Source organism: Bos grunniens, chromosome 2 (assembly GCF_055505025.1).
Source record: "Bos grunniens cultivar Pamir isolate PY7600 chromosome 2, Bosgru_T2T1.0, whole genome shotgun sequence".
NCBI classification, from domain to species: Eukaryota; Metazoa; Chordata; class Mammalia; order Artiodactyla; family Bovidae; genus Bos; species Bos grunniens.
Genome location: NC_141166.1, coordinates 14,593,865 through 14,620,558, shown reverse-complemented (window position 1 = coordinate 14,620,558; position 26,694 = coordinate 14,593,865). Strand labels below are relative to the sequence as shown.

The following is a 26,694-nucleotide window of genomic DNA, read 5'->3' as shown; positions in this document are numbered from 1 at the left end:
TTGGGACTGGCTTCTTTCACTTAGCATGATGTTAGGGTTCATTCATATTGTGGCATAGGTCATTCCTTCATTCCTTTCTGTAGCTTAATAATATTCCATTGAATGGATGTATCACATTTTGTTTATCCACGAATCAACTGATGAATGTTTGGTTTGTTTTCCCTTTTTGGCTGCTATGAATAAGGCTGCTGTGAAGATTCCTGTACAAGTTTTGTTTGAGCTCTGTTAAATTCTGAGGTATATACCTCGGCATGGAATTGCTGGGCCATGTGATGTGTGTGTGCTCAGTTGCTCAGTTGTGTCCGACTCTGCAAGCCCGTGGACGATAGCCTGCAGGCTCCTCCGTCCATGGGGATTCTCCAGGCAAGAATACTGAAGAACAGTGCCATGCCCTCCTCCAGGGGATCTTCCCAATCCAGGGATTGAACCCAAGTCTCCTGCATCCAGGCAGATTCTTTACATCTGAGCCACCAGGGAAGCCCCGTGATAACTATGTGTAATTTTTTGAGGAGCTCTCAAACTGTTTCCCGTAGTGGCTGTACCATTTTACATTCCCATCAGCAATGCATAAGGGTTCCAGTTTCTCCACATCCTCGCTATACCAGCTTATTTAGAGTAACTGTTCCTGTGGGTATAAGGTAGTACTTCATTGTGGGTTTGATTTCCCTGGTGACTAATGATGTTGAGCATCTTTTCATGTACTTACTGGCCAATTATGTATCTTCTTTGGAAAAATTTCTATTCAAATCCTTTGCCCATTTTTAGTTGGGTTGTTTATTGTTCTATTGTTGATTGGAAGAGTTCTTTGTCTTCCCTTGTGGCAGTTCCTGCCAGTGAAGGAGACGTGGGTTTGATCCCTAGGTCAGGTAGATTCCCTGGAAAAGGAAATGGCAACACACTCCAGTATTCTTGCCTGAGAAATGCCATGGACAGAGGAGCCTGGCGGACTACAGTCCATGGGGTTGCAAAGAGTCAGACCTGACTTAGTGACTAAATAGCAACAAGAGTTCTTTATATATTCTGGATTCTAGACCCTTATCACATCTATGATTTGCAAATATTTTCTCCTATTCCATGAGCTGACTTTTCACTTTCTTGATAGTATGCTTTTATGTTCAAAAGGTTTGGATTCTGATGATGTCCAATTTATCTAGTTTTCCTTTGGCTGCTTGTGCTTTTGGTGTCATATTTAGGAACTGTTGCCTCTTTTAAGTTCACTCAGATTGACTCCTGTGGTTCCTTGTAAGAGCTGTATATTTTTAGCCCTTATGTTTAGGTCTGTGATTCATTTTGAATGAAGTTTTATATGTGGTGTGAGGTAGGAGTCCAACTTCATTCTTCTGCATATGGATGTCTAATTGTGCCAGCATCCTCTATTGAATAAATACTTTCTCCATTGAATCATCTTGGCACCCTGTTGAAAGTTTTTTGTAAATATATGAGTTTATTTTCAGATTCTAGATTCTATTCCATTGATCTATATTTCTGACCTTATCTCATTACCACTGTGTCTTGATTACTGTAGTGTGTTAAGTTTTGACGTCAAGAAGTCTTCCAACTTTGTTCTTTTTCAAGATTGTTTTGGCTGTTTTGGGCCCCTTGGGTTTCCATACAAATTTTGGGATTTTGATAGAGATTCATTGAATCTGTAGATCAATTTGGAAGTATTGTGATCTTAACAATATTAAGTCTTCCAGGTTATGAACACTGGATGTCTTCCCATTTATTTAGGTCTTTAATTTCTTTCAGTAATATTTTGTAGTTTTCACTGTATGAGTCTTGCACCTCCTTGGTTAAATTTATCCCAAGTACTTTATTATTTTCTATATTATTGTAAATAAAATTGTTTCCTTATTTCAAGTTTGAATTGTTCATTGCTAGTATATAGAAATAAAGCTGGTTTTTGCATACTGATTTTGGACCTTGCAACTTTAGGGCTCTGATTTAGTAGCTCTAACTTTTGTGTGTGTGTCTGTGTGACTTCTTTAGGGCTTTCTATGCACAACGTCATGTCATTTGCCTCACAAATATCACGAACAAACTAGTGGCTACAGTGGGAGAGGGAAGGGAGAGCGGTGGGGGGAAATATATAGGGTGGAGGAAATATAGGGATGGGGGAAATATATAGGGGTGGGGGAAATATATAGGGGGAGGGGGAAAATATATAGGGGTGGGGGGAATATATAGGGGTGGGGGAAACATATAGGGGTAGGGGGGAAAGGGCTATGGGATTATATGCAAATAGGTTGTGAAACCTTTTTTAAAATTGAAGTATATTTGATTTACAATGTTGTGTTAAGTTCTGGTGTAAGCAAAGTGATTCAGTTATACATGTATGTATGTATTCTTTTTCATATCCTTTTCCATTACAGTAAAACTATTATAAATTGTAAAGCACTATAGAATTTTAAGGCTTTTTCATTCAATTAAAAAAAATCATATTATCTGGAAACAGAGATAGTTTTACTTCTTTTTTTTCCAATCCAGGTGTCTTTGCTTTCTCTTTCTTGCCTAACTGCCCTGGCTACAATCTCAAATACAATGATGTGAGGGGTTCGGGTGTTTCTCTTTAGACATTTCTGTATTTGTTTGTTTTGAGCTGTACTGGGTCTTCATTGTGGTGCACGGGCTTCTCTCGTTGTGGAGCACGGGCTCTAGAGAGTGTGGGCTCAGGAGTTGCTGCGTGTGGACAGGGCTTCTCTACTTGAGGGGTGCAGGCTTAGGTGCCCCACGGCATCTGAGATCTTAGCTCCCTGACCAAGAATCAAACCTGCGTCCCCTGCATTGGAAGGTGGATTCTTAACCCCTGGAGACCACCAGGGAAGTCCTTCCAATACAATGTTGAATAGAAGTGAAGGAGAGTGGACACGTTGTCTTGTCCCTGATCTCAGGTGCTCACCATTAAATATGATACGAGCTGTGGGGTTTTTCATAGATGGCTTTTACCCGGTTGAGGAAGTTACCTTCTGTTCCTGTTCAGTTGAGTGTTTGGTTCAGTCCAGGGCTGTGTCTGTTTCTGCTTTTGCTCACCACTAGATCTCCAGTATCTAGTATTGGTACTGATACTCGGTGAAGGTGTACTGGTTGAACAAAGAGAAAATGAAAAAGTCTCGTAATGACCTAAAGAGCTCAATCTTCTCAAGACCCTTCCTACAGTGATTCCAGCTTCTATATCTCTGACCTCAGGTGTAGACACTTTCTCTTCACTCATTCCCTTTGCTTATCCTGGCCTGACCCATAGATGTGGGCTCTGATATCAATTATCTCCATTTCAGATGAGATGGGCTCTAATATCAGTTATCCCCATTTCAGCCATGGTAAGAGGCTTACTAGCTGTGTGGCCTGTGGGCAAATGGTGGAGGCAGGATTTGTACCTGGTCTGGCTGACTTCTCAGATTTCAGTTCCTGTACCTGCCTGGTTGGTGAGGGGTCAGGGTGAGAGGAGCTGAACCATAGGATAAAGACCTGTATCTCTACAGAAGATCCATTCTATCCTGATCTGAGGGGAAATGGTAGAAGGAGAACCATAGTCTACTCTACTATGTCAGAATAGAGAGTGTGTGTGTGTGTGTATGTTTGTATTTTCTCAGTCATGTCTGACTCTTTGCAACCCCCTGGACTGTAGCCCACCAGGCTCCTCTGTCTGTGGAATTTCCCAGGCAAGAATACTGGAGTGGGTTGCCATTTCTTACTCCAGGGGGTCTTCCTGACCCAGGGATTGAACCCACATCTCTTGCGTCTCCTGCATTGGCAGGTGGGTTCTTTACCACTGCACCACCTGGGAAGCTTCAGAGCAGAATATTAGGTGCATATTCTTTTGAGATAAAACAGACTTCCAGGAGATTCTTCTCTTGCACCAGGCTCCTTGGAGGTCAGTTCTGCTGTTGGGGATGCTCAGGTGGGAAGGAGGAGGAGCCGGGGCTTTATTGTTCTGCTTCTCTTACCCAGTTGGAACAGAAAGTGTGAGCCCAGGAGTTCTGCCCAGTGAGGAGGGGAGCTTGATGGTTCCCAGGGGTCAGTTATCCCATTGAGCCCACTCCTTAACCTGGTAGGCAAGTAGGGTAGGGGCTTCAGGCCCCATTCTACAGATGAAAAAACTGAGGCCCCGAACAGTCAAATGATTTGCCCAAGGTCTCAGCATTCATAATTTTCTGAGTTAGACAGGATGTCATAGGTTCATAGCAGAGTCCAGGAAGGAAAAGTCAGGGTCAGGAGGAGGCCCTGAAACGTGTTGGTCTGAGTGCCTCTGCTTACAGACAAGGGCCACCCACTCTCAAGGCTGACTCAGCCAGGCTGGCTCAGAGGGAGCACTGGGTCAGCTTCAAGGGAGCGTTTTGAGGGACCCCTGGGATAGCGCATTTGACATGGAGATTTGCAGAGATGCTGTGAAGGCAGGCAGGCCACCCACTTGAGGTGATAGCACAAGGGCTGCAGGAAAGCATCCAGAAAGAATGAAAGAAACCTTCACTGAAGGGGTGAGAAAACTTCAGCAGATCAGAACACCATCTACAAAAGTGAGGGTGAGGTGGACAGAAGGACTGGACTCAGAGGAGACCAGAGAATGGCATCTTCTGGGTGCACCTTCTGCGCCAGGCATCTGCTTTATATCCTCTCATGTCAGCTCTGAAAGGTGGGTTTAATTCTTTTCCTATTTGTAGACAAGGGAACCGAGGCGTAGGAGGTTTAGACTCGCTGGACATCACACGGCTATTAAATGAGGAGTCTGAACAGAACATATCTCAGCATCCTCTGTGGTCCTGGTGGATCCTCTGGGAGGGCACCGGTTTCAGCAGTTCGGGGAGGCATCAGCAAGAGTCGTGCTGACGCTGTGTGGGAAAAAGAGGAGCTGATAGGGAGAGTGGGGTGGTGTGCAGGCTCTGGAGCCCACAGCGTGTGTTTGAATCCTGCCCTGTGACCCGGGGTCTGTGACTTTGCTCCCTGAACCACAGTGTCCACAAGCGTAAAATGACACTTCTCAGGAGTGAGAGAGTCGATGACACGGACGTCAGGCCACATGTACAGGGCAAATCCCTGGAGCGGAGGCCTTGCTTTCTGCTCTGGTCTCTCATTACACAGACACTTGGAGTCAATCTTCTGAGCAGCCAGTGCAGGCCTGGTACAGAGTCAGTGTCCACGAATGCTTGGTGAGTGAGTGAGGAGATCAAGGGTGGAGCAAGGGGCCAGACCCAGCCAGGCAGTTGCTGGACTGAAGTGTGGTGGTGGTGGTGGTGGCGGCGAGGTGGGTGGGAGGGTCAGGGGAATCAGGGACAGTGCCTTAAAGGAACCTGCACAACTGGACCACTGTGGTCTCCTGTCCTTCAGAACAGGAGTCCTCTGAACTGTGGGGTTCTGGAATCTACACCATGAGTAATAATCACAGTGCCATTAACATGGCTTTACCTATAGCTGAGGGCCAGCAAGTGTTCTGAGTGTTTTACACATATTCCCTCATTTAGGCCTCAGGACAATCCCATGAAATAGGTACTGTTATTATTATCTTCATTTTACAGATGAAGACATTAAAGCACAGAGAGGTTAAGTGACTTGCTGATGATCACACAGCTAGGAAGTGTTGAAGGTCAGATTCAAACCCAGACAGTCTAGCTTCTAGACCACACTTTTAACCACTACACTGTTACAGCTTCTCTGGGGTCAAGCTGCAAGAGTCTGGCCTCGGGATGAAACCAAAGACTTCATAGTGAAAGTCACTCAGTCGTGTCCGACTCTTTGCGACCCCATGAACTCCAGCACGCCAGGCCTCCCTATCCATCACCAACTCCCGGAGTCCACCCAAACCCATGTCCATCGGGTTGATGATGCCATCCAACCATGTCGTCCTCTGTTGTCCCCTTCTCCTCCTGCCCTCAATCTTTCCCAGCATCAGAGTCTTTTCAAATGAGTCAGCTCTTTGCATCAGGTGGCCAAAGTATTGGAGTTTCAGCTTCATCATCAGTCCTTCCAATGAACACCCAGGACTGATCTCCTTTAGGATGGACTGGTTGGATCTCCTTGCAGTCTAAGGGACTCTCAAGAGTCTTCTCCAACACCGCAGTTCAAAAGCATCAATTCTTCGGCACTCAGCCTTCTTCACAGTCCAACTCTCACATCCATACATGACCACTGGAAAAACCATAGCCTTGACTAGACAGACCTTTGTTGACAAAGTAATGGCTCTGCTTTTTAATATGCTGTTTAGGTTGGTCATAACTTTCCTTCCAAGGAGTAAGAGTCTTTTAATTTCATGGCTGCAATCACCATCTGCAGTGATTTTGGAGCCCAGAAAAACAAAGTCTGACACTGTTTCCACTGTCTCCCCATCTATTTGCCATGAAGTGATGGGACCAGATGCCATGATCTTCGTTTTCTGAATGTTGAGCTTTAAGCCAACTTTTTCACTCTCCTCTTTCACTTTCATCAAGAGGCTTTTGAGTTCCTCTTCACTTTCTGCCATAAGGGTGGTGTCATCTGCATATCTGAGGTTATTGATATTTCTCCCAGCAATCTTGATTCCAGCTTGTGCTTAGTAATAGTAGTATTCCCATTTTACAGATGAGGAAACTGAGGCTCAAGGAAATGACTTTCCCAGATCCCACAGCTTGTTAAGTGACAGCTAGGACTCCATCCAGAGCCTGCGCTGATAACTCCTAGACTCTGTTCTCAGTCCCCTCCTGGGCAGATGTTGACTCCTGATTGTTTCATCAACTTTCCGATCTTTGCTACCCCACTTCCATTGTCATAGCCACTCCTGAGATCCTCTACACCTCCTTAACTAATTAATTCTCACTGCCTAAGTGCCAGCTTCATTAATGTTCTTTCTACCATGAGTTTTTGACTTAATAATATGGTATCGTTCATTGTACTTAATGGGGGGAATCTGATTAATCACCTTTATATATATCCAAATGTCCATTTGTCTATAGCAGCCATGTCCTGGGAGAGCCTGGTTTATGGTGGGTTTTCTCTGTCTGGGTTGTCTTCCCCCACTCCCCAGGTTCTCTCTGGAGGGCACCCTCCTCCCAGGCCTTCACTCCCCACTCCAGAGCCTGCTGAGGAATGGCACTGGGGATATGCTGACAGTTTGGACATGGGAATGGGGCAGAGGTAGAGGGGGCATCTCCAAGAAGGTGGGAGCCCTAGGAGGGAGTCTCCGAGCATGGAGAGGGATTCTGGCTCCTGCCTTCAGCCATCCGAAGAAGGCCTTGATGTCTCCATTAGATTGCCCATCTCCAGCCCCCTTCCCCAGTCAGGGAGCCCTGTGCTTGAGGCATCCATCCATGGATTCTACCTCTGTCCATGGAATCCTCCAGGCAAGGATACTGGAGTGGGTTGCCATTCCCTTTTCCAGGGGATCTTCCCGATCCAGGGATCAAACCCAAGTCTCCAGCATTGCAGGCAGATTCTTTACCATCTGAGCCACCAGGGAAGCCCTGGCTAACCCTACTCAAACCTTCCCTGGCTCCTGGGGCCAGTGGGATAAAGCTTAGGTCTGAGGCCCAGCTGTAGCCATCCATACCCTGCCACCCTCACTTCATCCGTGCAGAGCTGCTCCAGGGCCCCAAGTGGACCACACCCTTCCACATCTGGGGTGACTAACTCATCCCAGTTTGCCTGGGACTTTGGGGTTTATCCCCTCAAGTGCTGGACCTGGAGAAACTCCACAGCCCCCGGCCAATCGGGGTGGTTGATCACCCCACCCACACCTCGGGGGGTTTGCCCATGCTCATTCATCCCCTGGTAATTTCTTCTCTATTTTGTTTTTTTATAAAAGCATTGCTCATCAATGTAGCAACCTTACAGAAATCTCTCTAGTGGACTCTCAAAGACCCCCCTCCAGTTCCAGTCTCCAAAGTTAACAGTTTGATGATTCTTTTTCTTTCTTCTGCACGAAATTTGGATCCTGCTGGGAATTCCCTGGTGGTTCAGTGGTTAGGCCTCTGCGCTTCCACTGCAGGGGCACAGGTTTGATCCTTGGTCAGGAACTAAGATCTCTCATGCCTCTCGGCACAGCCAAAAGGAAGAGAAAAAGGGTCATGCTTCTCAGGTGGTCCTGCAGCCTTTCATACCACACAGCTTGACCCTCTTTCCACACCCTATTGTAATGTCTGTGTTGGTTTCATCTTAGGGAGATGTCATAATTTACTGCGTGTCCTTTTGAGGGACATCTGGAGGATTTGCAGTTGTTTTTTTTTTTAAGTCCAAGGCCATTTTTTTTTTTTTTTTAGTTTATTATGTATTTTATTTTTGGCTGTGCTGGGTCTTTGTTGCTGTGTGAAGGCTTTCTCTGGTTGTGGCGAGCTGCTACTGCTGGTAAGTCGCTTCAGTCGTGTCCAACTCTGTGCAACCCCATAGACGGAAGCCCACCAGGCTCCCCCGTCCCTGGCATTCTCCAAGCAAGAACACTGGAGTGGGTTGCCATTTCCTTCTCCAATGCATGAAAGTGAAAGTGAAAGTCAAGTCGCTCAGTCGTGTCCAACTCTTAGTGACCCCATGGACTGCAGCCCAGCAGGCTCCTCCATCCATGGGATTTTCCAGGCAAGAGTACTGGAGTGGGGTGCGAGCTAGGGCTACTCTAAGTTGTGGTGCATGGACTTGTGGGTTCTTCCTGGGCCAGGAATCAAACCAGCAACCACTGGACCACCAGGGAAGTGCAAGGTCTCCTCTGTAAACCCTTCTTTAACCCTCCAGGTGGTCTCAAGTTTCTTTCCTATTACTGTCATTATTTTAATAATAATAGTTAACATTTATGGAGTGCTGATTATCCAGCACTTGACATACATTATCTCATTTCATTTTCACAAGTCCAAGAAGTGCAGAGACTTGGTATCCCCATTTTACCGATGGGGAGACTCAGGCTCACATGGCAGATAAACCCAAGCAGTGTGACTCCAGAGCATTCCCTGAACTGCCTTGCATGGTTTTCCCAAGGGTACACTGGAGTGGTGGTGCCGGGGGCCCGGGCCAGGCCAGAGGCCCTCTGCTGCCCTCCTTCCCAGCTGTGCACCAACCAGGTCAAAGCCCAGAGGTGTTGTTCCTGAAAGGCCAAAGCTGGTAGCCTACAGTGTCTAATTCACTCTTGCCAAGATCCAGAAATTAGGGGTGGGGAGAGCAGACTCTTGGGCTTTTCTGGGCCTGTAAGAAGGGTACGCCCACAAGCAGAAAGCAGAGTGCCAGGACTGGAGACTGGAGGTTGGAGGAGTGGGGCCAGGCCTGGACTTGGGAATGAATTTACAAATGTGTGCATGTTGAGTTGCTTCAGTCATGTCCGACTCTTTTCGACCCTTTGGACTATAGTCTGCCAGTCTCTACTGTCCTGGGATTCTGCAGGCAAGAATACTGGAGTCGGTTGCCATGCTCTCCTCCAGGGGATCTTCCCCATGCAGGGGTTGAACCCACATCTCTTACATATTTTGCATTGGCAGGTGGGTTCTTTACCACTGGGGATCTAGAATACCCCTTGATTTTCTCAATACTGCTGTCAAGTAGGCACCTTGTGCCCATTCTACAGAGGAGAAGACTGAGTCACTGGTCTGAAGGTCCTTCTCTGCGCTGTCCACACCACCTCCCATTCTGGTGCCTGCGAATTTGGACCAGATGGTCAATGAGGAGTTCGGTGTCCCATGAGATAGAGGGACCCTTTGATTTTAGACTGACCTTGGTATCGTCCTGGGCTGCTAGGCCCAAGGGTTATGCAAATTAATGTAGATGTATGCTAATCAGGCCTCTTCAAGGCCTGTTCTTCTTATGGAGCTGCCGGCTCAGAAGTATAGGGGGATAGGTCTGCCCAGAAAGGGCCTGAGGAGCCCCTCAACTGGGGATAGGTCAGCAGTCACTGGGATGAAGGGATGGGGTTGCCATGGAGACAGAGGCCAAGCCCCAGCCACTGCCTCAGGATAGTCCAGGACTGGCCAGATCAGCCCACTGAGACAGTCCAGGGCCTCTCTAACAGCTCTAAGTGTGGTCTCCGAGGGCTAATTATGTGGAAGGTAGTGACCAGCTGCTCCCTGGCTCCTCCAGGCCCGGATGAGGGAGGGGGCTGGGCCACAGCGGGTGGGTATGAGAACAGACAGATGGCAGTCTGGGGGCTTGGAGGCTGGGGAGCTGTCCTGAGGAAGAGGGCACAGCACTGGGAGGAGGGGAGGAGGTTACCCCTCGAGAGCAGAAGGCACGGGGTTGTAGGGGTGAGTATCCCAGTCTCCAAGAACCACGTGGTGGGATTCTGTAAGGGCTCCGCCCCAGCAGACATTTGTGGAATCAGCTCTTCTGTGTGACCCTGGGTAAGCCCCTTGGCTTCCTTGAGCCTCAGTTTCCTCATCTATCAGTAGAGGTCAGATTAAGAGATGTGACCTGGGACTTCCCAATTGGTCCAGTGGTTAGGACTCTGCACTGGCCTGCAAGCCATTTGGCACAGCCAAAAAAAAATAGAGAGCAGTGTGACTCGAGTATAAGGGGCAGTATATAGTAGGTACTCAATAAGTGGCTGTACAGTTCTAAGACCCATTGGGAGAGGTTAGTTTAGTTTGGGTGGGGGCTTTCTTTGTATTTGTTTCGTTTTTTCGTCCTCGCTGCACAGCTTGTGGGATCTTAGTTCCCCAGTCAGGGATTGAACCTGGGCCCTCGGCTGTGAAAGCACAGAGTCCTAACCCCTGGCCCACCAGTGAAGTCCCTAGTTTTCTTGTTGGAAAGAGCTTCTTCTCTTCTTGCCTCCTCCGGCTTCCCTTGCTCCCTGGCCTGGGCCAGGTGTTCTGGTATCTGTCCTGAGGAGGGGAAGGTTTCTCATCCAGGGAGGAAAGGAACTGGGCCCTGTGGACTCAACACTGAGCTGTCAGCACTAAGCCCACAAAAGACACTCAAGAACTGTTGGCAGAATGAATGAATGAGCAGATGTGAAGTGCTCAGAACAGTGCCTGGCTCTAGTTGGAGGTTAATAAACATCAGCTATTACTTCTCTGCCCATGGGAGGCTGGGCTGGGGGGCTCACCAGAGCAGAGCAGATTCTGTCCCCACTTCTGCTCTGTCCCTTCATATCACCTTGGCTGTCTAGAGAGATGTCTGGCAGGTAGGAAGAGCAGTGGAGATAGAGATAAGAACTCAGATCTTAGCTCTGCCACATCCTGTCTGAGACACTTGCAGAGACTCAAGAAGACCGCTCTGAGCCTGCTGTGTAAGAGGGGAACATTCATATCAAGGTGGCCACACTAGGGCTCTGGGGAGAGGGCTGCTGGCACCTGGAGAAGGGGTGGTGATGGGTCTGAGTATAGTCAGGCAAGGGGAGGCAGGGCTGTGATGACCCAGGCAGAACCTAAAGAGACAGGTTGTACCAGGGACTGCAAAACCAGAGGTCCCAGGATCCCAAGGCCAGTCCCCCTGCAGGCAGGTGGGCTGCAGCAACTGCAGGCCTGGATAGTAATCTGGAGCTGGAGTGGCCCCCATAGTGCAGAAGAGAACACTGAGGCCCAAGGAGTTTTGCCCTTGGTCACAAAGCATGTTCCCGTCACAGGAGATCTCAGATCCTGAGCCACCCAGGTGCTCTCCACATAGTCTTGTGATGAATCAACAACACCTTACAACATTTTCTCTTAACTTTAAAAAAAAATGGAGCTTTGTTGTAAAACATCTCAGAAATCCAAAAGTGTTGTGTATTTAAAAGTAAAAGTCTCCCGTTTCCCGCTCCCTAGGGAGAACTTCTCATAACCATTTGTTGTATGTTTCCCTGGCTCTCGATTCGGCATTTACAGTCACACACATCTTGTATCTGTCTTCTTTTTTTTTTTTAAACATAAATGGAATCATATTGTTCTGCAGCTCTTTTTTTTTTTTTTCTTTTCACTTAACAGTGATAGCCTTGGACATTTTCCAGGAGGATCCAGGCTGGGCCAGAGAGAGACAGAAGGGCTGCAAGACCCCTGGCAAAGAAAGGGAGAGAGAGAGTGTGTGTGGCGGGTAGGAGGAATTCCCCACAAGTCACTACACACAGTGGGTGGGAAACCAGGCAGAGAAGCCTCCATCCTCGGGTCCCAGAGGACTGTGGCATCTGGTCTCTAGGCTTGAATTCCCTGTGGTCAAAGCCACGCTAGCTTGCTTATCACCATATACCCCGCATTGTGCCTGGCACATAGTAGGTGCTCAAGAAATGCTTGTTGGATGAATTGAGTTCCTTTTAGTCCCATCTTCCCTGACCCTGCCAGAGACTGCCTAGTCTCCGTTGACCGTAGTCTTTTTAATCTCTTGCTGGGTGTTTATTTTGACTCATGCTCAAATGGCTATGGATGCCAGAGGGACCCTAGAGAGGGGGTCCATCCCTGAGCTCTGAGACAGAGCTCAGAGAAAGAGAGAAGACCCTCCCCTTAGACAAGTCACTGCCCTTCTCTGCTGTCAGTTTGCTCCCCTCTCTAATGAGGGCTTGGACCAGCGGGTCTCCAGGGGTCCTTCCAGCTCTGCCATCTGTGGCTTCAGCCCCACTACCTCATTTCACGGATGAGGAGCTGAGTCGACTTTAATTTTGTCAGCTGCCTCAGAAATCCATTGGGAAAAGGGGGGCTTGAGTTTGGGGATGCATCTGAGGCTGCTGCCATGTCCTAAGCACCAACTGTGTGCCAGGTACCCGCTCTAGAGCTTCACATGCACTGTCCAGAATCCTCAGGGCATTTTCCCAGTAGGCAAACAGGCTGGCTCAGAAAGGGGGAGTAACTTGCCCAAGGCCACACAGTGAGTCAGGGACTGATCTGGGAGTGGAGCTCTGATCTGCCTAGAGCCCCCAGTGGTGAGCTCCTCCCGCCTCAGCATCTCTGTGAACTAAAGCCAGTAAAGGAAAAAAATTAATAATGTGAAGTCAGTAAAGGAGACCAGGTTGAACCAAACTATTCTCCAGAAACTTCAGGGTCCCCTTCCTCATTGTTTCCCCAGACAATCTGACTTCTGTATCTAAGTCCCCTGGTGACATGGCTAGAATTTGGGGCAAAAAGTGATTGACTTACAGAACTGGCTGGCAAGGGCTTGGGCACATGAGGCTTCTGATGGGGTTCTGTGGCCCCAGGCTTAGCCCTCTCCCCCAGCTAGTTTCCTGGGGCTGGGGTGGGCCCATCTGCATTATTCATTCTTCACCCCTCAACCCCCAGCCCCCCACCTGGTGTTGGGCTCCTGGGGTTGGCGTCTAGACAGACAAGAGCATCCTACTGAGAACAGAGGCAGCCCTGACTCGGGGCTGAAGGTTCCCATGGCAACTGCATCCCCCTCAGCTGGCAGCTACCCAATAAATAAATAATCAGGGATGGGGGTGGGGAGCTCAAGGCCGGGGGAGGGGCAGCAGGGGAGCCTGGTGGAGGCTTCACTCTGGAAAGAGGTGTGGGTTAGGCTTGAAGTGGCCTGGGGGCTGGTATTGCAATCAGCCAGGTGAGAGGGTAGAGGGAGGAATATGGCCAGATGTGAGAGATTCAGAAGATCAGAGAGCCAGGACTTGATGACAGGCTAGGCATGCAGGTGAGCAAGAGACTAGGACCTAAAGCTTAACTTCCTAGCTCATGCAGCTGGACACCTCATGGGGCCCACATCTCAGGCAATGGACCAGGTTTGGGCGTATTAAGTTCATGATGAACCATCCAGTGGGTACTTGGTTATAAAGGGGCTGGAGGCTTAAAAGACTGAAGCTGGCAGGAGGTCGGGGCACGCACTTGCTGGGACACATGGAGTATGAAGAGAGGATGGGCTGCACCGCAGTCAGGCCTGAGAAGTGGAGGATGTGTGTGCCAGGCATGGCTCTCGCCGCTGGAAATGCAGCAGTGAACATCCCCACTCTCCTGGAATTTGCTGTCTAATGCAGGAGACGGTTAATAATGAGTAAGTAGTATGTTAGTCAGTGAAAAGTACCACGGAAAAATAATTAAGTGGTGAAGGGTGGGAGGAGCCAGGAGTTCTGCAACAGAATATAATTTTACATGGTGCTGACTCTCCTCAAGATGAGATGAGGGAGGTACTGTGAAACATACCCATTTTGTTGGTGAGGAAACTGAGGTACAGGGAGATTCAGTGACTTGCCCAGAGTTGTAGAAAAACCAGTGGCACCAGGGTTCTAACCCAGCTCTGCTCCTAATTTCCTGGACCAAGTTGTTATAGCAGGTGGGTGGGGGAGTGAGTGGCAGGAAGGATGTGAAGACCTTTAATCAACTTTGGATGTGAGAACCTTGGGATACATAAGGCATTAACTGGAGAGGAAAAGGGGTTGTTGTTTTTTTTAATAGAAGAGTCTTGAGCATGTTTAGGAGCCAGAGGGAAGGATCCCAGGCAGGGGAAGAAGTTGAGTTTACAAGAGAAGAGACTGTGGATGACATGGGCTCCTGAGAAGGTAGAGAACACAGTTCGGAGTGCAGGAGGAGGCATTGGCCTTGGGTGGGAGGAGGGATGGAGCCTCAAGTGTAGGAGATGGGGGTGAAGGAGACCAGGTCTTCACCCAGAGCAGGGTGAAGGACACCCAGCAGGTGGAGGACGGCGAGAAGACCTGAATATCATCAGGGAGAGTGATTTCCTGGGGAGCCTCTTGGATTTGATCATTCCAGATCTCCAGGGGCCCCAGTCTGCCCCGGGGAGTGACTCTGCAGCAATGCTTGGCTGCTTTTCAAGAACTAAGAAAACTATTAATTGGGTTTATCCAGGAGTGGGCTTTCCCTGACATTCGTGATGAAAAGGCAGAGGAGTATGAGAGTCTGGGTTGCAGGCGAAGCTGATGGTGAAGTGAGGGGTCCCGTGATCCCAGCAGGCTGACTTGGGATGTGAAGTGGGGAATGGAAGCGAGGAGAGGGCTGGGGAGCTGGCACCCTGGGCTGGGCTCGTCATCATGAAGGCTATTGGAAAGAAGCTGGGGTGGTCCGAGAGGGGCTCAGGAATCGCTGACTTTGGAAAGCGTGGCAGTTACAGGTGGTGACCCAGCCCAAGAGGTGGCCGTGGACAAGGAAGAATGGAAGCCTGGGTCGTGGGAGAGGACTTAAGAGGCTGAGAGATTGGGGTACTGCAGGGGGTGCCCCCACCCGATGTTAGAGTCAACCAGGGTGACGCAGGGATCGAGGAATCATCTTCAAGGAACGGACCTGACCTGGAGTGGATGATGAAGCCAGCCATGGATGAGGGTGGGACAGCCACAGGCCTCCCACCTTTGGGCCCGAGGAAGGAGATGAGAGAAGAGAAATAGAGTCACTGAAAAGACTCCAGAGAGGCAGGGTCCTTGGGTGAAGGTGTAGCAGGTGGGGGACCCCTTAGAAAAGGCACTGAGGCCAGAGAGACACTCGCTGGTGTGGAAGGGCTCGTGAAAGGGGGCTGGGGGGGTCTGGGTCAGGAAGCGGCACAGAGGGGCATTCAGATCAAGGGCAGAGAGGACTGACCGACCGGCAGGAAAGTGGGACTTACTCTGTGGGCGCTGACAGATCCAGAGAGGGCTGTGGGGCTGAGGGGTCTGGATTTCTTCTGTCCTGCTGGGACTAGTTACCACTCATCCTGCTTGTCTGGGGTCCTGAGTGACCTGAGAGTTGGCTGGCCCAGAGGCCATAGAGATTACCCCAGGCTCTCTGGGCTGCATGGACGACAGAGTGACTCAAGCAGATTTTGTGCTTTAGAAAAAGCACTCCACAGAGGTGGTCGGCAGCCTCCCTCTGCCAGGAAATCTGGCAGGAGGCTGCAGCACTTGCCCACAGAAGCCTCGTGCCAGCTCACGGAGGAGAGAGACCCAAGAAGCCAGCTTGCTCTGGCCTGTAGGCTGACCAGGTCAAAATTTCCCCAGAGTCATTTTTTCCCTCTCACTGCATGTGTACTTGAACTTTTTGCAAAGGGATAGGTTGCTGTTGTCTCCACACAAGTCCTTTCATCAAAGGAAAAAGGACACTCCAAGGCCAGTTATGATTTACACCCACTGCAGTCTTCAGACTAGTGTTTCTAAGCTGGTGGAACCAGATAGGGGAGATACTCCTCCTGTTTTTTGTTCTTATCTTTACTTGTTAATTAGCCGCATATCAGTGCTGGGGAAGCAGGAGTTCTGGAGTAACAACAGCTTTAGAATTGGGATTATATGGAATCTCAGTTAAAATATTTATTTATTTAAGTTGATCTCTGCACTCACCTTTGGCAGAAGAGGCAGCATCGTTCAGGCCTGGGTTATCACGCTTATCACAATGGTTTGTAACTGTCCAGTTTTCCATCCATCTCCCCACCTAGGCTCTGAGTTCCCAAAGGGCAGGGACTGCAACATATTCACTTCAGCATCCCAGCGTCAGCACGAGGCCTGACACAGACTAAACATTCTGTGAATAAATAAATGATGGACCCTGGATGGATGAGGGCATGTCAGATGTCGGAGGGATGAATAAAGGGATGTGGATGGGGTTTTGATGAATGAGTGGGTGAGTGTTGGATGGGAGGCTGCAAGGATGGCTCAGAGTGACAAGAACAGCTAGTGTTCCATATTCAGTGGAAAGAGAGGTCCCTCTGGGCCAGGCAGGAAGTCTTGCTAGGGAAGGAGAAAATTGTACTATATTTTGAAAAATGAGGAGGACTTGGGTATAGGAAAAGGGAAATGATAGTGAAACCTCAACTGTTATTTCAGCTGCTTAGGGACAGAAACTGACCCAGAATAAAGAATTGAGCCAAATCCTAGCAGCCTTCAAAGCCCAACTAAGAAGCTTTGGCTGTTAGGTCTTCTATTAATTAACTACCTTCTATTAAGTCTAATAGTTTATGTGATGTCTCCATATCCTCACAGCTTCCTGGGGGAATTCCTGTCTTCCCCATTTATAATTAAAGAAATAGTCTCAGAGAGGGGAATTAACTTGTCCTGAGTCACACAGCAATCTGCAGTCTGAACCTGAGTTGACTGCCGCTCACTCCATCAGTGAGGGCCCTGAGAACACAAGGGCTTTGAGCAAGGGCCAGGGTGGGGGTGCGGGTGATGCCAGGTTTAGGCAGTTGTGTCCAGGCAGGGTGTCTCCCCAGCTACACTGTGAGCCTGGGCAACTCTGTCACAACCTCATTTCCAGGATCCCATGCCAGCTGAGTCTAGAGCACCCACCCGGACCTCAAACCACCAGGGCTCCCCAGGGCCTCACAGAGTCAAGGTAGAAAGGAGAACAGACTTGGGGCAGGAGCTTTGGGTTCAGGCCATTGGATTAAAGACCAGAAGAGCCCTTAGATTATTTAGTCTGGCAGCCTCTGTGTATGAAAGAGGAGCCCAAGACCCACAGAGAAGGTGGCTTGCCCATGTAAGCCAGGAGTCAGTGTTAGAACCTCAACCAGAAACCACATGTCTAAACTCCCAAGCCAGTGCCAACCGGGAAAGGTGGCATGTTGGTGCCAAAATGGGACAGAAGGCAGAGAAAGGCAGGGTGTCTGCCTGGCTCTGCCACCAACCTGCTGTGTGACCTTGGGCAAGTCACTTCCTCTCTCTGGGCCTCATCGTTGCTTTCCTCTGAGCTAATGATCTCAGCGGTGCCTTTCTGCCAAGAAGTATCCAATGAGAGATGAACTTGGAAAGCTCTTTGCAACCTGCAGAGCCCTGGGAGGGGAGTCACCAGCAAGAGGCAGGCCGGTGCCAGGTCATTGGATGCCAGGGTTGGGCCTCTGCCCAAGCTTTACCATCTGTGTGGTACCATCACCTCCACCCCCTCCTGCCTCCTAGCCAGGAAAAAGCCTTCTGGGACCTTATTTTATTAGGATCATCTCTCCCTACCTAGACAGACTCTCTTCTCTCTCCTTCTATGTAGGCAGGACTCTTGGGTATAAGTGACAGAAATCAGTACAAGGAGGGAGAATTCGTTTAGTCATGGCTGGATCCTCAGACCCAAAACAAGGTCTCCCAGACGCTCCCCTTGCGTGTTCACTCTTCTTTCCTCACTCTCTGTCCCTTAGCTCTGGCTTCCTCCGCAAGCAGGCTGTCCCCTGCATGGTGGCAAAGACAGTCCCCAGGAGCTCTCAGCTGACACTATACCCATCCAGGTATCTTGGCGGACAGGCAGCATCTCTGTCCTGATCCCCCAGCAAATATCCAGGCAACTCTCAGGGGCAGAGCACAGAGAGAGTGCCCATCCATGAGCAGATCACTGTGTGCTGCTTATTTACTTAGACTTGGGTCCTGAGCCCACCGCAGAAATCAGTACGCATGGACTGAGGGTCTGGGAGGCAGTTTCCAAAATAAAGAGATAGGTTCTGTCAACAGAAGAAGGGATATGGGATGGTCAGTAAGCATTGGTATCCTTGGGACCTGTTTCTAAGTGTATCAGCTGAAAGGTTGAATCAGGGGCTATTGGAAAGGGACTGTTGATCGAGTCCTATATCAGTTACCTCCTGCTGCATAACAAATCCCTCCAAAATGTAGTGGTGCAAAAACAATCATTTTCGGGAGTTCCCTGGCGGTCCAGTGGTTAGGACTCAGGGCTTTGACTGCCATGGGCCCAGGTTCAACCCCTGATTCGGGGAACTAAGATCACACAAGCTGCACGATGTGGCTGAAAATTTAAAAACAGTAATAAAAACAAAAAATAGAACAACCGCTTGATTTAGCTCACGATTTTGTGGGTCAGCTGGAGGTTCTTTGGTCCAGGGACGTGTCTTTGGTCTGTTGGTGGGTTGGCTAGCGTCTGAGTGATCTAGGATGGCCTCACTCGTGTGTGTTGATGTGGCTGTTGGCTGGGGTGCCTTGGTTCTTTTCCCCGTGCCATTTTATCCTCCTGAAAGTGAGCTTGAGCTCTTTCAAAAGTTGTTTTCTGTGTTATCAGTGTAAAAAGTGGGCAAGCTCCAATGCACCAGCGTTTTTCAAGCTTTTTCACCTGCTTCCTCTTGGCTCACATCTCACTGAATGAAGCAAGTCATGTGACCGAACACAAGCATTAGTATGGGAAGGCACTGCCAAGGAGCACAAAGTTAGTGTGGAAGCAGGAGGAGAAAAAGGAAAGCAAATCCCTTTCTCTGCAGCCCATGGATCCCCTGGGCCAGGACAACCTCCAGAGAGGGGTCCTTAAAAGAGGAAACTCAGTCCTACCAGCTTCCCTGGGTCCTCCAGGGCCATGGCTCATCCCTAGACCAGTGCTAGGGGAGCCAGTCTGAATCCTGACTCCACTGAGACCCACCCCCCTGGGAAGCTGCAGGTGCCAGGCGGGGAGGCTTCTTGGCAGGGAGGAAGGTGTTCTGAACCCTGGCTCCTGTCTCCCATTAGCCCACCCCAAAGTGATCACCAGGGCTCCATCCCTCTCTCATCCTCACCAATTTGTCCTCACCTCCCAGTATCCCCTTGGGTACTCCAGGCTGGGGTGACCTTGAGACGTGTGTACAGTCAGGTCATGGTGCCTCATCACCCTGGTAACTGGTGTCCCCTGCTCCACAAGGTTGAGGAGGAGTCCCCGTCTTCCTCCTTTAGGGAGTGACGTGGCCTCAGCCTGCTCTTTCCCACAGGTGGCTGCGCTGGAGCGGCAGATCTTTGACTTCCTGGGCTACCAGTGGGCTCCGATCCTAGCCAACTTCCTGCACATCATGGCAGTTATCCTGGGCATCTTTGGCACCGTGCAGTACCGCTCCCGGTACCTCATTCTGGTATGGCTCACTCGGCCCCTCCCCAAACCAACTCCCTCTTTCTCATCCCCATCCATTCCCACCTCATTCTCCAGCCAGAGCTGCCCCCCAACCCTGGGCACCTAGACCCCTGCCTGAGTCTTGGCTCCAGCCTGGCTGGTGATATCCAAATCCCAGTGCTTCTTTGCTCAGTGGAGACAAGATTAGTACTTTCCTAAAGAATTTTCTATGGAAAAGTCCAACTATTAACCAGATGCATCATTGAGTGAGTGCTTCCCATGTGCCAGAGCTCCCTAGTAGCTCAGTTGGTAAAGAATCTGCCTGCAATGCAGGAGACCCCGGTTTGATTTCTGGGTTGGGAAGATCCCCTGGAGAAGGGATAGGCTACCCACTCCAGTATTCTGTCCTAGAGAATTCCGTGGACAGTCCATGGGGTCGCAAAGAATCAGCCACAACTGAGTGACTTTCACTTTCATACTTCACTTTCCCATGTGCCAGGCACATGCCAAGAGTTTCACTAGCTTTACTTAACTTTACGACAGCCCTGCGAGGTGTATCTTTCTGTCTCCATTTTCCGGATGAGGAAATGAGGCTCAGAAAGGTGACGAGGACTCCTTGAGTCACACAGCTAATAAGTGGCGGGGTTAGAGCATCGCTGCCAGAGCGAAGGCTCCTGCCGCATCCCCACGCTGCCCCAGTAGGTCCGTGTGAGGGATGCACTTGGTCTGGCTTCTCAAGTTGCTTCAGGAAGGCTTGGCTCTTGTCCCTTGATGTTCATCAAGCATGTGGTCTAGAGAGACTCGTGGGATTCTGAGGCCAGTGCCTCCTGCGCCCAATCCTAGGAGTACATTGTGTCCCTGGCTCCCTCCACCTACGTCCTCTTTCTAAGCTCTGGTCCCTGAAGATCAAACTCCTGTTTTCAGCTGGTCTCATCCTCGTCTGCTGCTCTTCCGCAGTGACCCATTCACACACCTCTCTTGAGGGAAAAGGCTCTTTGGTAGGTTTGCTTCATAAATGCCTGACACCTCCAATACTGATGACATGTAATTTCATGCCCCTCCCACCCCCAAGCCCACTCACCCTCATTCTAGGCTGAGTTTCCCCACCTCCAACAGGCTCAGTTCCAGCAGTCAGGTGAACAGGGCCCTTCCGAAGCTCTCCCTCACCTAAGAGGACTCTCCTCTCCAGTCCTTAGGAATGCCCCAGGCGCCTCTGTAAACAGCACTGTCTTCCAGGAAGCTGCCATTAGAATCACAGGCATAGGATTTGGGTGGAAATCATCCAGCTCCTTGGGCTTCCCAGGTGGCTCAGTGGTCAAAAAACCCAACTGCTAATGCAGAATCTGTAAGAGATATGGGTTCGATCCCTGGGTTGGGAAAATCCCCTGGAGGAGGAAATGGCAGCCTACTCCAGTACTCTTGAAAAATCCCATGGACAGAGACGCCTGGCAGGCTACAGTCCATGGGGTCACAAAAGAGTCGGACACGACTTAGCAACTAAACAACAGCAACTGCGAGCTCCTCTCTAGTTCTTGGCCATGCGCAGGATGCCGTCTGGTGTCTCTGTTCTCTACAGATTGGATAGGACTACCTACCAGAGGACTTGGGTTTGCATGACAGCCCTACCTCTTCCTAGCTGTGTGATCTTGGAAAACGTAAACCTCTTCTCTGAGCCTTAGCTTAGCTTTAAAGAGAAAGACGGTGCTTTCCCTGCAGGGCTCTCGTAAGGGAGCCTGATTGTAAGATGATTTATACACTGAGAAGTGCTCTCTGAGTGAGGCACTGTCATAGTTTCCCCTGCAGAGGTCTTTTTAGTCCATTGACCCACCCCCCTCCCCACTCCCCCAGGCCCCGCCCTGACCCCCCCTCTGCTTTCCCCAGTATGCAGCCTGGCTGGTGCTCTGGGTTGGCTGGAATGCTTTTATCATCTGCTTCTATTTGGAGGTTGGACAGCTGTCCCAGGTAAGCCTCGGGCCTGGCATTGTCAGAGGGCAAAGCCTGGCATCCCCTGCCCCGAGGGCTCCTGTGGTGTGGGTCTGGGGTGTCATCTCCTAAAGAGAACACTCTCTACACATTGGAGTAATCTGTGCTCCCCCTCCACCCCTACATTTTCATTTCTGGCCTCTGTACTTCTCAAAAACAAATGATGAAGCTGAAGGGCAGTCTGAGTGAAGATGGATTGGGGTTCCAGTTGATCACAGTCTCAGAAGAAACCATCAATATGTCATGACCCAGAAGACTTCTCTTAGGCTTCACACATGTTCAGTGCAAAAGAAGTGAAAATGCAACATGCTTTGTATGGCTTAGACCGTGAAGATTTGAGTCCAGTTCTGATAGATATTTTTCAGATGAGAAAGAGACTAGGTAGTAGAGTCTGTTCTGGGAAAACTGAACAGACCATGTCACATGGAGAACTGTTGAAGAAAGTGGGAGTATTTAACTTGGAGAAGAACAAATCCAGAGGGCACAACTCCTAGTTTTAGATAGAAAGGAGGCGAAATACATGAATGAGAGCACTTGGCTTCGTACTGTTGCTAGATTTAAATCCCAGCTCAAACATTTCCTAGCTGTGTGACCTTGGGCAGGTGGCTTACCCTCTCTGAGCATCAGTTTCCTCATCTAGTAAGTGCAGTTAATAGAAACTCCAATTTCATGTGGTTGCGGAGGGAGATCGCACATCTCAGTGCTTGGCACCCAGTCGGTATGCAGTGAATATTTGTTAATGGACCATATGAGTGAATGGATTGGGAAACACATGCATACGTGGGTGAGAACTGATTAGCCAGCCCCTTCTCCATTTCAAGAGGAAACCAAGGACTAAAGAGAGGAGAGGTTTGCCCAGGGTCACACACACGGAGCAGTGGAGAGGTTGAATGAGCTGTGAAGGTCTGTATTGGAGATTTCACTAACAGCTGGAAAGGGGAACCGGCCACCATTAATATCCTTTCCCGCCCTGAAATTCTGAGGCTCCTGTGGGGCTGTAGCAGCCCGGCATGATCATCTGGCGCCACCTACTGGCCAAACGTAGACTTGCAGATACAGACCATACCTTTCACAAATCAAGCCAGGAAGGGAAGCTGTTATTACCCGGTGTGAAGTAGACATTTATATAAGGTCTCCTGGAACCTGGGAAGGATCTTCACCCTCCCCCCAGCTCAGTATCCTAGGCCCCTCTGCCCCTAGGACCGGGACTTCATCATGACCTTCAACACATCCCTGCACCGCTCCTGGTGGATGGAGAACGGGCCAGGCTGCCTGGTGACACCTGTCCTGAACTCCCGCCTGGCCCTGGAGGACCACCATGTCATCTCAGTCACCGGCTGCCTGCTCGACTACCCCTACATTGAAGCACTTAGCAGTGCCCTGCAGATCTTCTTGGCTGTGAGTTTCTGTCCCCCTGCCCATCCCAGCCCTGCCCTTGGCAGTAACACACACACAGTTACATAACCCTCTTTCCTCTTCACAAGCCAGTAAGATATCGCCCAGGTCCAACTGGAGAAACAGAGGTAAAATAATCACTTGTTCAAAGTCACACCCAGAACGGAGAACAGAACCAAGTGTATTAAGTTTAAGGCACAGTCATTAAACTTGGGAAGTTGTTCTGGGTTTGCCTTCCTCTCAGCATATTTGGCCCCTCCAGCCAGGGTGGGCAGGGCCAGGCAGGGGGTGAAGAAAGAGCTTCCCACTCCTCCCTCTCTTTCTGATGCGCTGTGTCCTCCCTCAGCTGTTTGGCTTCGTGTTCGCCTGCTACGTGAGCAAAGTATTCCTGGAAGAGGAGGACAGCTGTGAGTCCGGAACCCCTAGGGAAGTGGGGACCCCATGTCGTCAGCACCCTGGACAGGGGCCCAAGCGGGAGGGAGCCCTGGGTCAGTTAAGGGGTCCCTGAGACTAGGCTGGGTGGGGATCTGCATAGCCGGCCCATTCTGGATGAGGATCAGATGTCCAGGTGCCCAAGCCAAGGCACTGCCCCTCTACCCGCCCGGTAGGCCCCGTCCTGTCCCCTCAGAGGGGTCCACAGCCTCACTCCAGTCAAGCACCACCCATTCCCAGTTCGTCCCACTCCAGCCCCTCGGAAGGGCTTGCCTCCCTGCTCGTTCCCCCACTCCCACCCTACAGCCTTCTCCCTTAAACGACAGCCCTCCGCATCTACCCTCCAGCTCTCTATCTCAGGCCTTGGCCCATCCCTCGGGATGTTACAGCAAAGCTCAACCCCTCAGGCCCTGTACCCGATCTGGTCCTCCCTTTCAAGACCCAGCCTCCCATCACCTCGCCTATCCACAGGACCATCTCTCTAACCACGTGCCATCTCCCCTTCCGCAGTCGATTTCATCGGCGGTTTTGACTCCTACGGATACCAGGCGCCCCAGAAGACGTCGCATTTACAACTGCAGCCTCTGTACACGTGGGTCATGGCGCGGAGCCGTGTCGGGTGGAGGGACCCCGGCATTAGTGTAGGAGAAAGAAGGGGAGGGGGGAGCGGAGAGGGCAGGCGGATCTCTCCGCCTCCCTATTCAGTGGTCCGCTTCCCTAATTGGTTTTTGTTTCTTGCAGGTCTGGGTAGCGTTTGCCCCACGCCCACCCCCGCGGCTAGACTGACCGGCGCTGCCGCGAGCTCTGGCCAAAATGGCAGGCGCGCCCCCTGGCGGCTCCCTGACTGACTGCAGCCTGAGCCGGCTGGATCTGGGTCTGAAGTGGACTTGGACTTGGCCCTTAGCAGCCTGGACTTGAGGGGCGGGGCGGGGAGCGGGGTGTGGCGGGGAGAATCGCGGGGTTTGTATTTTTGTTTTTTTAATCTCAGCCTTGACGTGTGCGGGAGACTCCCCCGCCCTTCTCCAGCCTCCCCTTTCTCCCTTCTTCCCCCAGCATCCTGTCCCCTGTCCAGAGGGAAAGGGCAGGAGAGACACACACACCCCATCTCGCCACATTTATTCACCAGCCCTGAGGAAAGTTCCCCCGAACCATGAAGAGGAGGAGTCCTGGGTTCTAATCTCAGCTCCATCACCAACTCTGTGTGACATCTGGCAAAGCCCTTGTCTTCTCTGGGCCTTAGCTTCTCACCTCAAATAATTAAAATAATCCCTTAGTAAATGGAGCTCTTCCTAGCCTTTTCATTTGACTCTCAATTCTCTGGACTATACTGGGGCTTTGCTATAATCCCCATTTTGCAGATATGGAAACTGAGTCCCAGAGATATAAAGCGATTTGCTTGAGGTCACACAGCTGGGCTTTTGGTGGAGGCAGGCCTTGAATACAGTATATCATCTGTAGTTTCGGACTCCAAAACCCAGTGTCCAGTTTCTGAATTCCGTTTCCAAGCCCCCTTCCAACTTGGACACTCTAGAACCCATATGGCATACACCACTCTCACATACCACCACCGCCACTTGCCAACGCCTCTCTTAAAGCAATATACCCGTTCTCTTGCTGGACACGGGATGGACAGATCCCAGAGCCCTGAATTCAGCCTGACCGACAGGGAAGCCTTCTTAGACTCGGCCTCTGCCCACCCTTGGCAAAGCTTTCGCGCTTTCTCTAGCAAAGGGGGGACACAACCCCATTGCCCCAGTCCCTCCCAGGTCCCTGAGGCTGCTGCACCCATGACCCCTCACCCCCTCAGCAACTTTGCCAACCTCTAAGGACACCATCCACTTCATCTGATGAAAGACCAGTGGTTCCAGCATGGAAAAGGGCTCATCTGTGCTGCCCAGCCACCAGTGTTGAAAGATCACCAGCATTCATGATCGTTTCGGTGTCCAGAAGCAACTTCTAACAACCCCAGAAGTTGTTCCAGAGAGGCAGAATGGGGGAGGGATGCCCTAGGGGAGATGGGTCTGGAGGGCCAGCACCCTTCCTTAAGAGCAAGTCGACGTAAGGGCTCAGTCTCCTCACCTCCCTCCTCAGACACCTCTGAGGACCCTGCATCCCGTGTGCTGGCTGGTGAATCCAAGGGCAGGAAGATTGGGCCTCAGCTTCCAGTTTGTGAAACAGGAGTGGCTCCGGCTTAGGAAGGCGGGTGGGAGGCCCAGGGGAACCAGGTGGAAGTACAGACGGTCGTACACCTGAGCCCCTCCATGACGACCATTCCTCACTCTCCACGCGCTGATCTGCCATCCCCTCCTGTCTAAGGCCAAAATATCCTGAACTCGGATCCCACCCCAACATCTAGTATGCAGGTCTGTGCTGAAGAGCCAACCCTGGGCATTTCTCTGGTCACTACGGGACCTGAGATCAGCCCTGGCCAGCTACAGGTGCAGCTCAAGAGTGTGATGGTTCCCTCCGGCCTGGCTGCTGCCCCTGGGCCAACTCCTGCCTCCAGCCCTCTCCTCCCACCCCCAGCCAGCTGTCATCTCACCCCGAACCCCTTTTCTACTCAGCAGGTTTAGCCACTGGTGCTTTGAAGCCTTTTGTTTTTATAAGATGGTTTTTTTTTTTCCAAGGAGACGAGATTTTCGTCTCACTGGCAACTTGCAAGGCAGGGAGTGTTGCCCTGGTTTCTGTGCAGGTGGGTTCATTAAAGACTGTGTTTTCTTCTCTCTTCCTGTCCTCCTGCCCATGAGTTAGCAGGGTCTTCTAAGGGAAAAGTCTTTGTATGAAGGGTGGGCAGAGGTTGGGAACCTATGTCATTGTCATGATCAAACATTCCTGGGACACTGGCCTGTGCCTCTGGCTGGCTGTGTGGCTTTGGGCAAATGATCCTCCCTGTCTTGCTTCACAATCCCTTGGAGAGCTTTCTATTTTTCTGATTAAGTGCATTTTAAGATTATGCTTTCAAATATCATTGGCATCTTGGCTCTGCCCTCTTCTGATGATTCAGTTCCTGACTTGGAATAAACTGGCAGACAGTGCTTTAGACACAGATTCCTGCCTCCCAACTAGGACATCCTGGCTCTTTTTCTGACCATACCATGAGAATCAGTCTTTTGAATCTTAAACATTTATTTTTGTGTGTAAATAAGTAATACGTATATATGACGCAGAATTCAGAAAGTTTCAGGGGGCTATGTACTCTTCACCTATTTTTCATATCTTTCCAAAGATAGTCAATTTTTTAAAATTATATAAAATCTTCCCCCCTTTTCACACAAATGGTAAAATATATTACTTACTCTTCAACTATACTTTTTTCAACCTAACTCTTGGAAATCTCCCAATAACACAT

At 50.2% G+C, this 26,694-nt stretch overlaps 1 protein-coding gene across 6 annotated transcripts in view; it reads left to right on the top strand.

Annotated features, from left to right (window-relative positions):
* Positions 1-26,070, top strand: part of NKAIN1 (sodium/potassium transporting ATPase interacting 1) — a 46,378-nt gene extending 20,308 nt beyond the window's left edge. Inside the window, exons 1-7 of one of the 6 annotated variants that reach the window (XM_086333290.1) lie at positions 11,840-11,940; positions 19,420-19,557; positions 21,417-21,497; positions 22,719-22,916; positions 23,260-23,320; positions 23,856-23,937; positions 24,087-26,070. In XM_086333290.1, coding sequence (XP_086189416.1) covers positions 19,498-19,557; positions 21,417-21,497; positions 22,719-22,916; positions 23,260-23,320; positions 23,856-23,937; positions 24,087-24,096 — 492 coding nt within the window. In that variant the 5' untranslated portion in view covers positions 11,840-11,940; positions 19,420-19,497 and the 3' untranslated portion in view covers positions 24,097-26,070. Of the gene's footprint in view, positions 1-11,839; positions 11,941-19,419; positions 19,558-21,416; positions 21,498-22,702; positions 22,917-23,259; positions 23,321-23,855; positions 23,938-24,086 lie in introns of those variants that run through there. The other 5 variants (XR_015139350.1, XM_086333315.1, XM_086333300.1 and 2 more) reach the window with 5 other exon arrangements.
* The last annotated feature ends 624 nt before the right edge of the window (positions 26,071-26,694 follow it).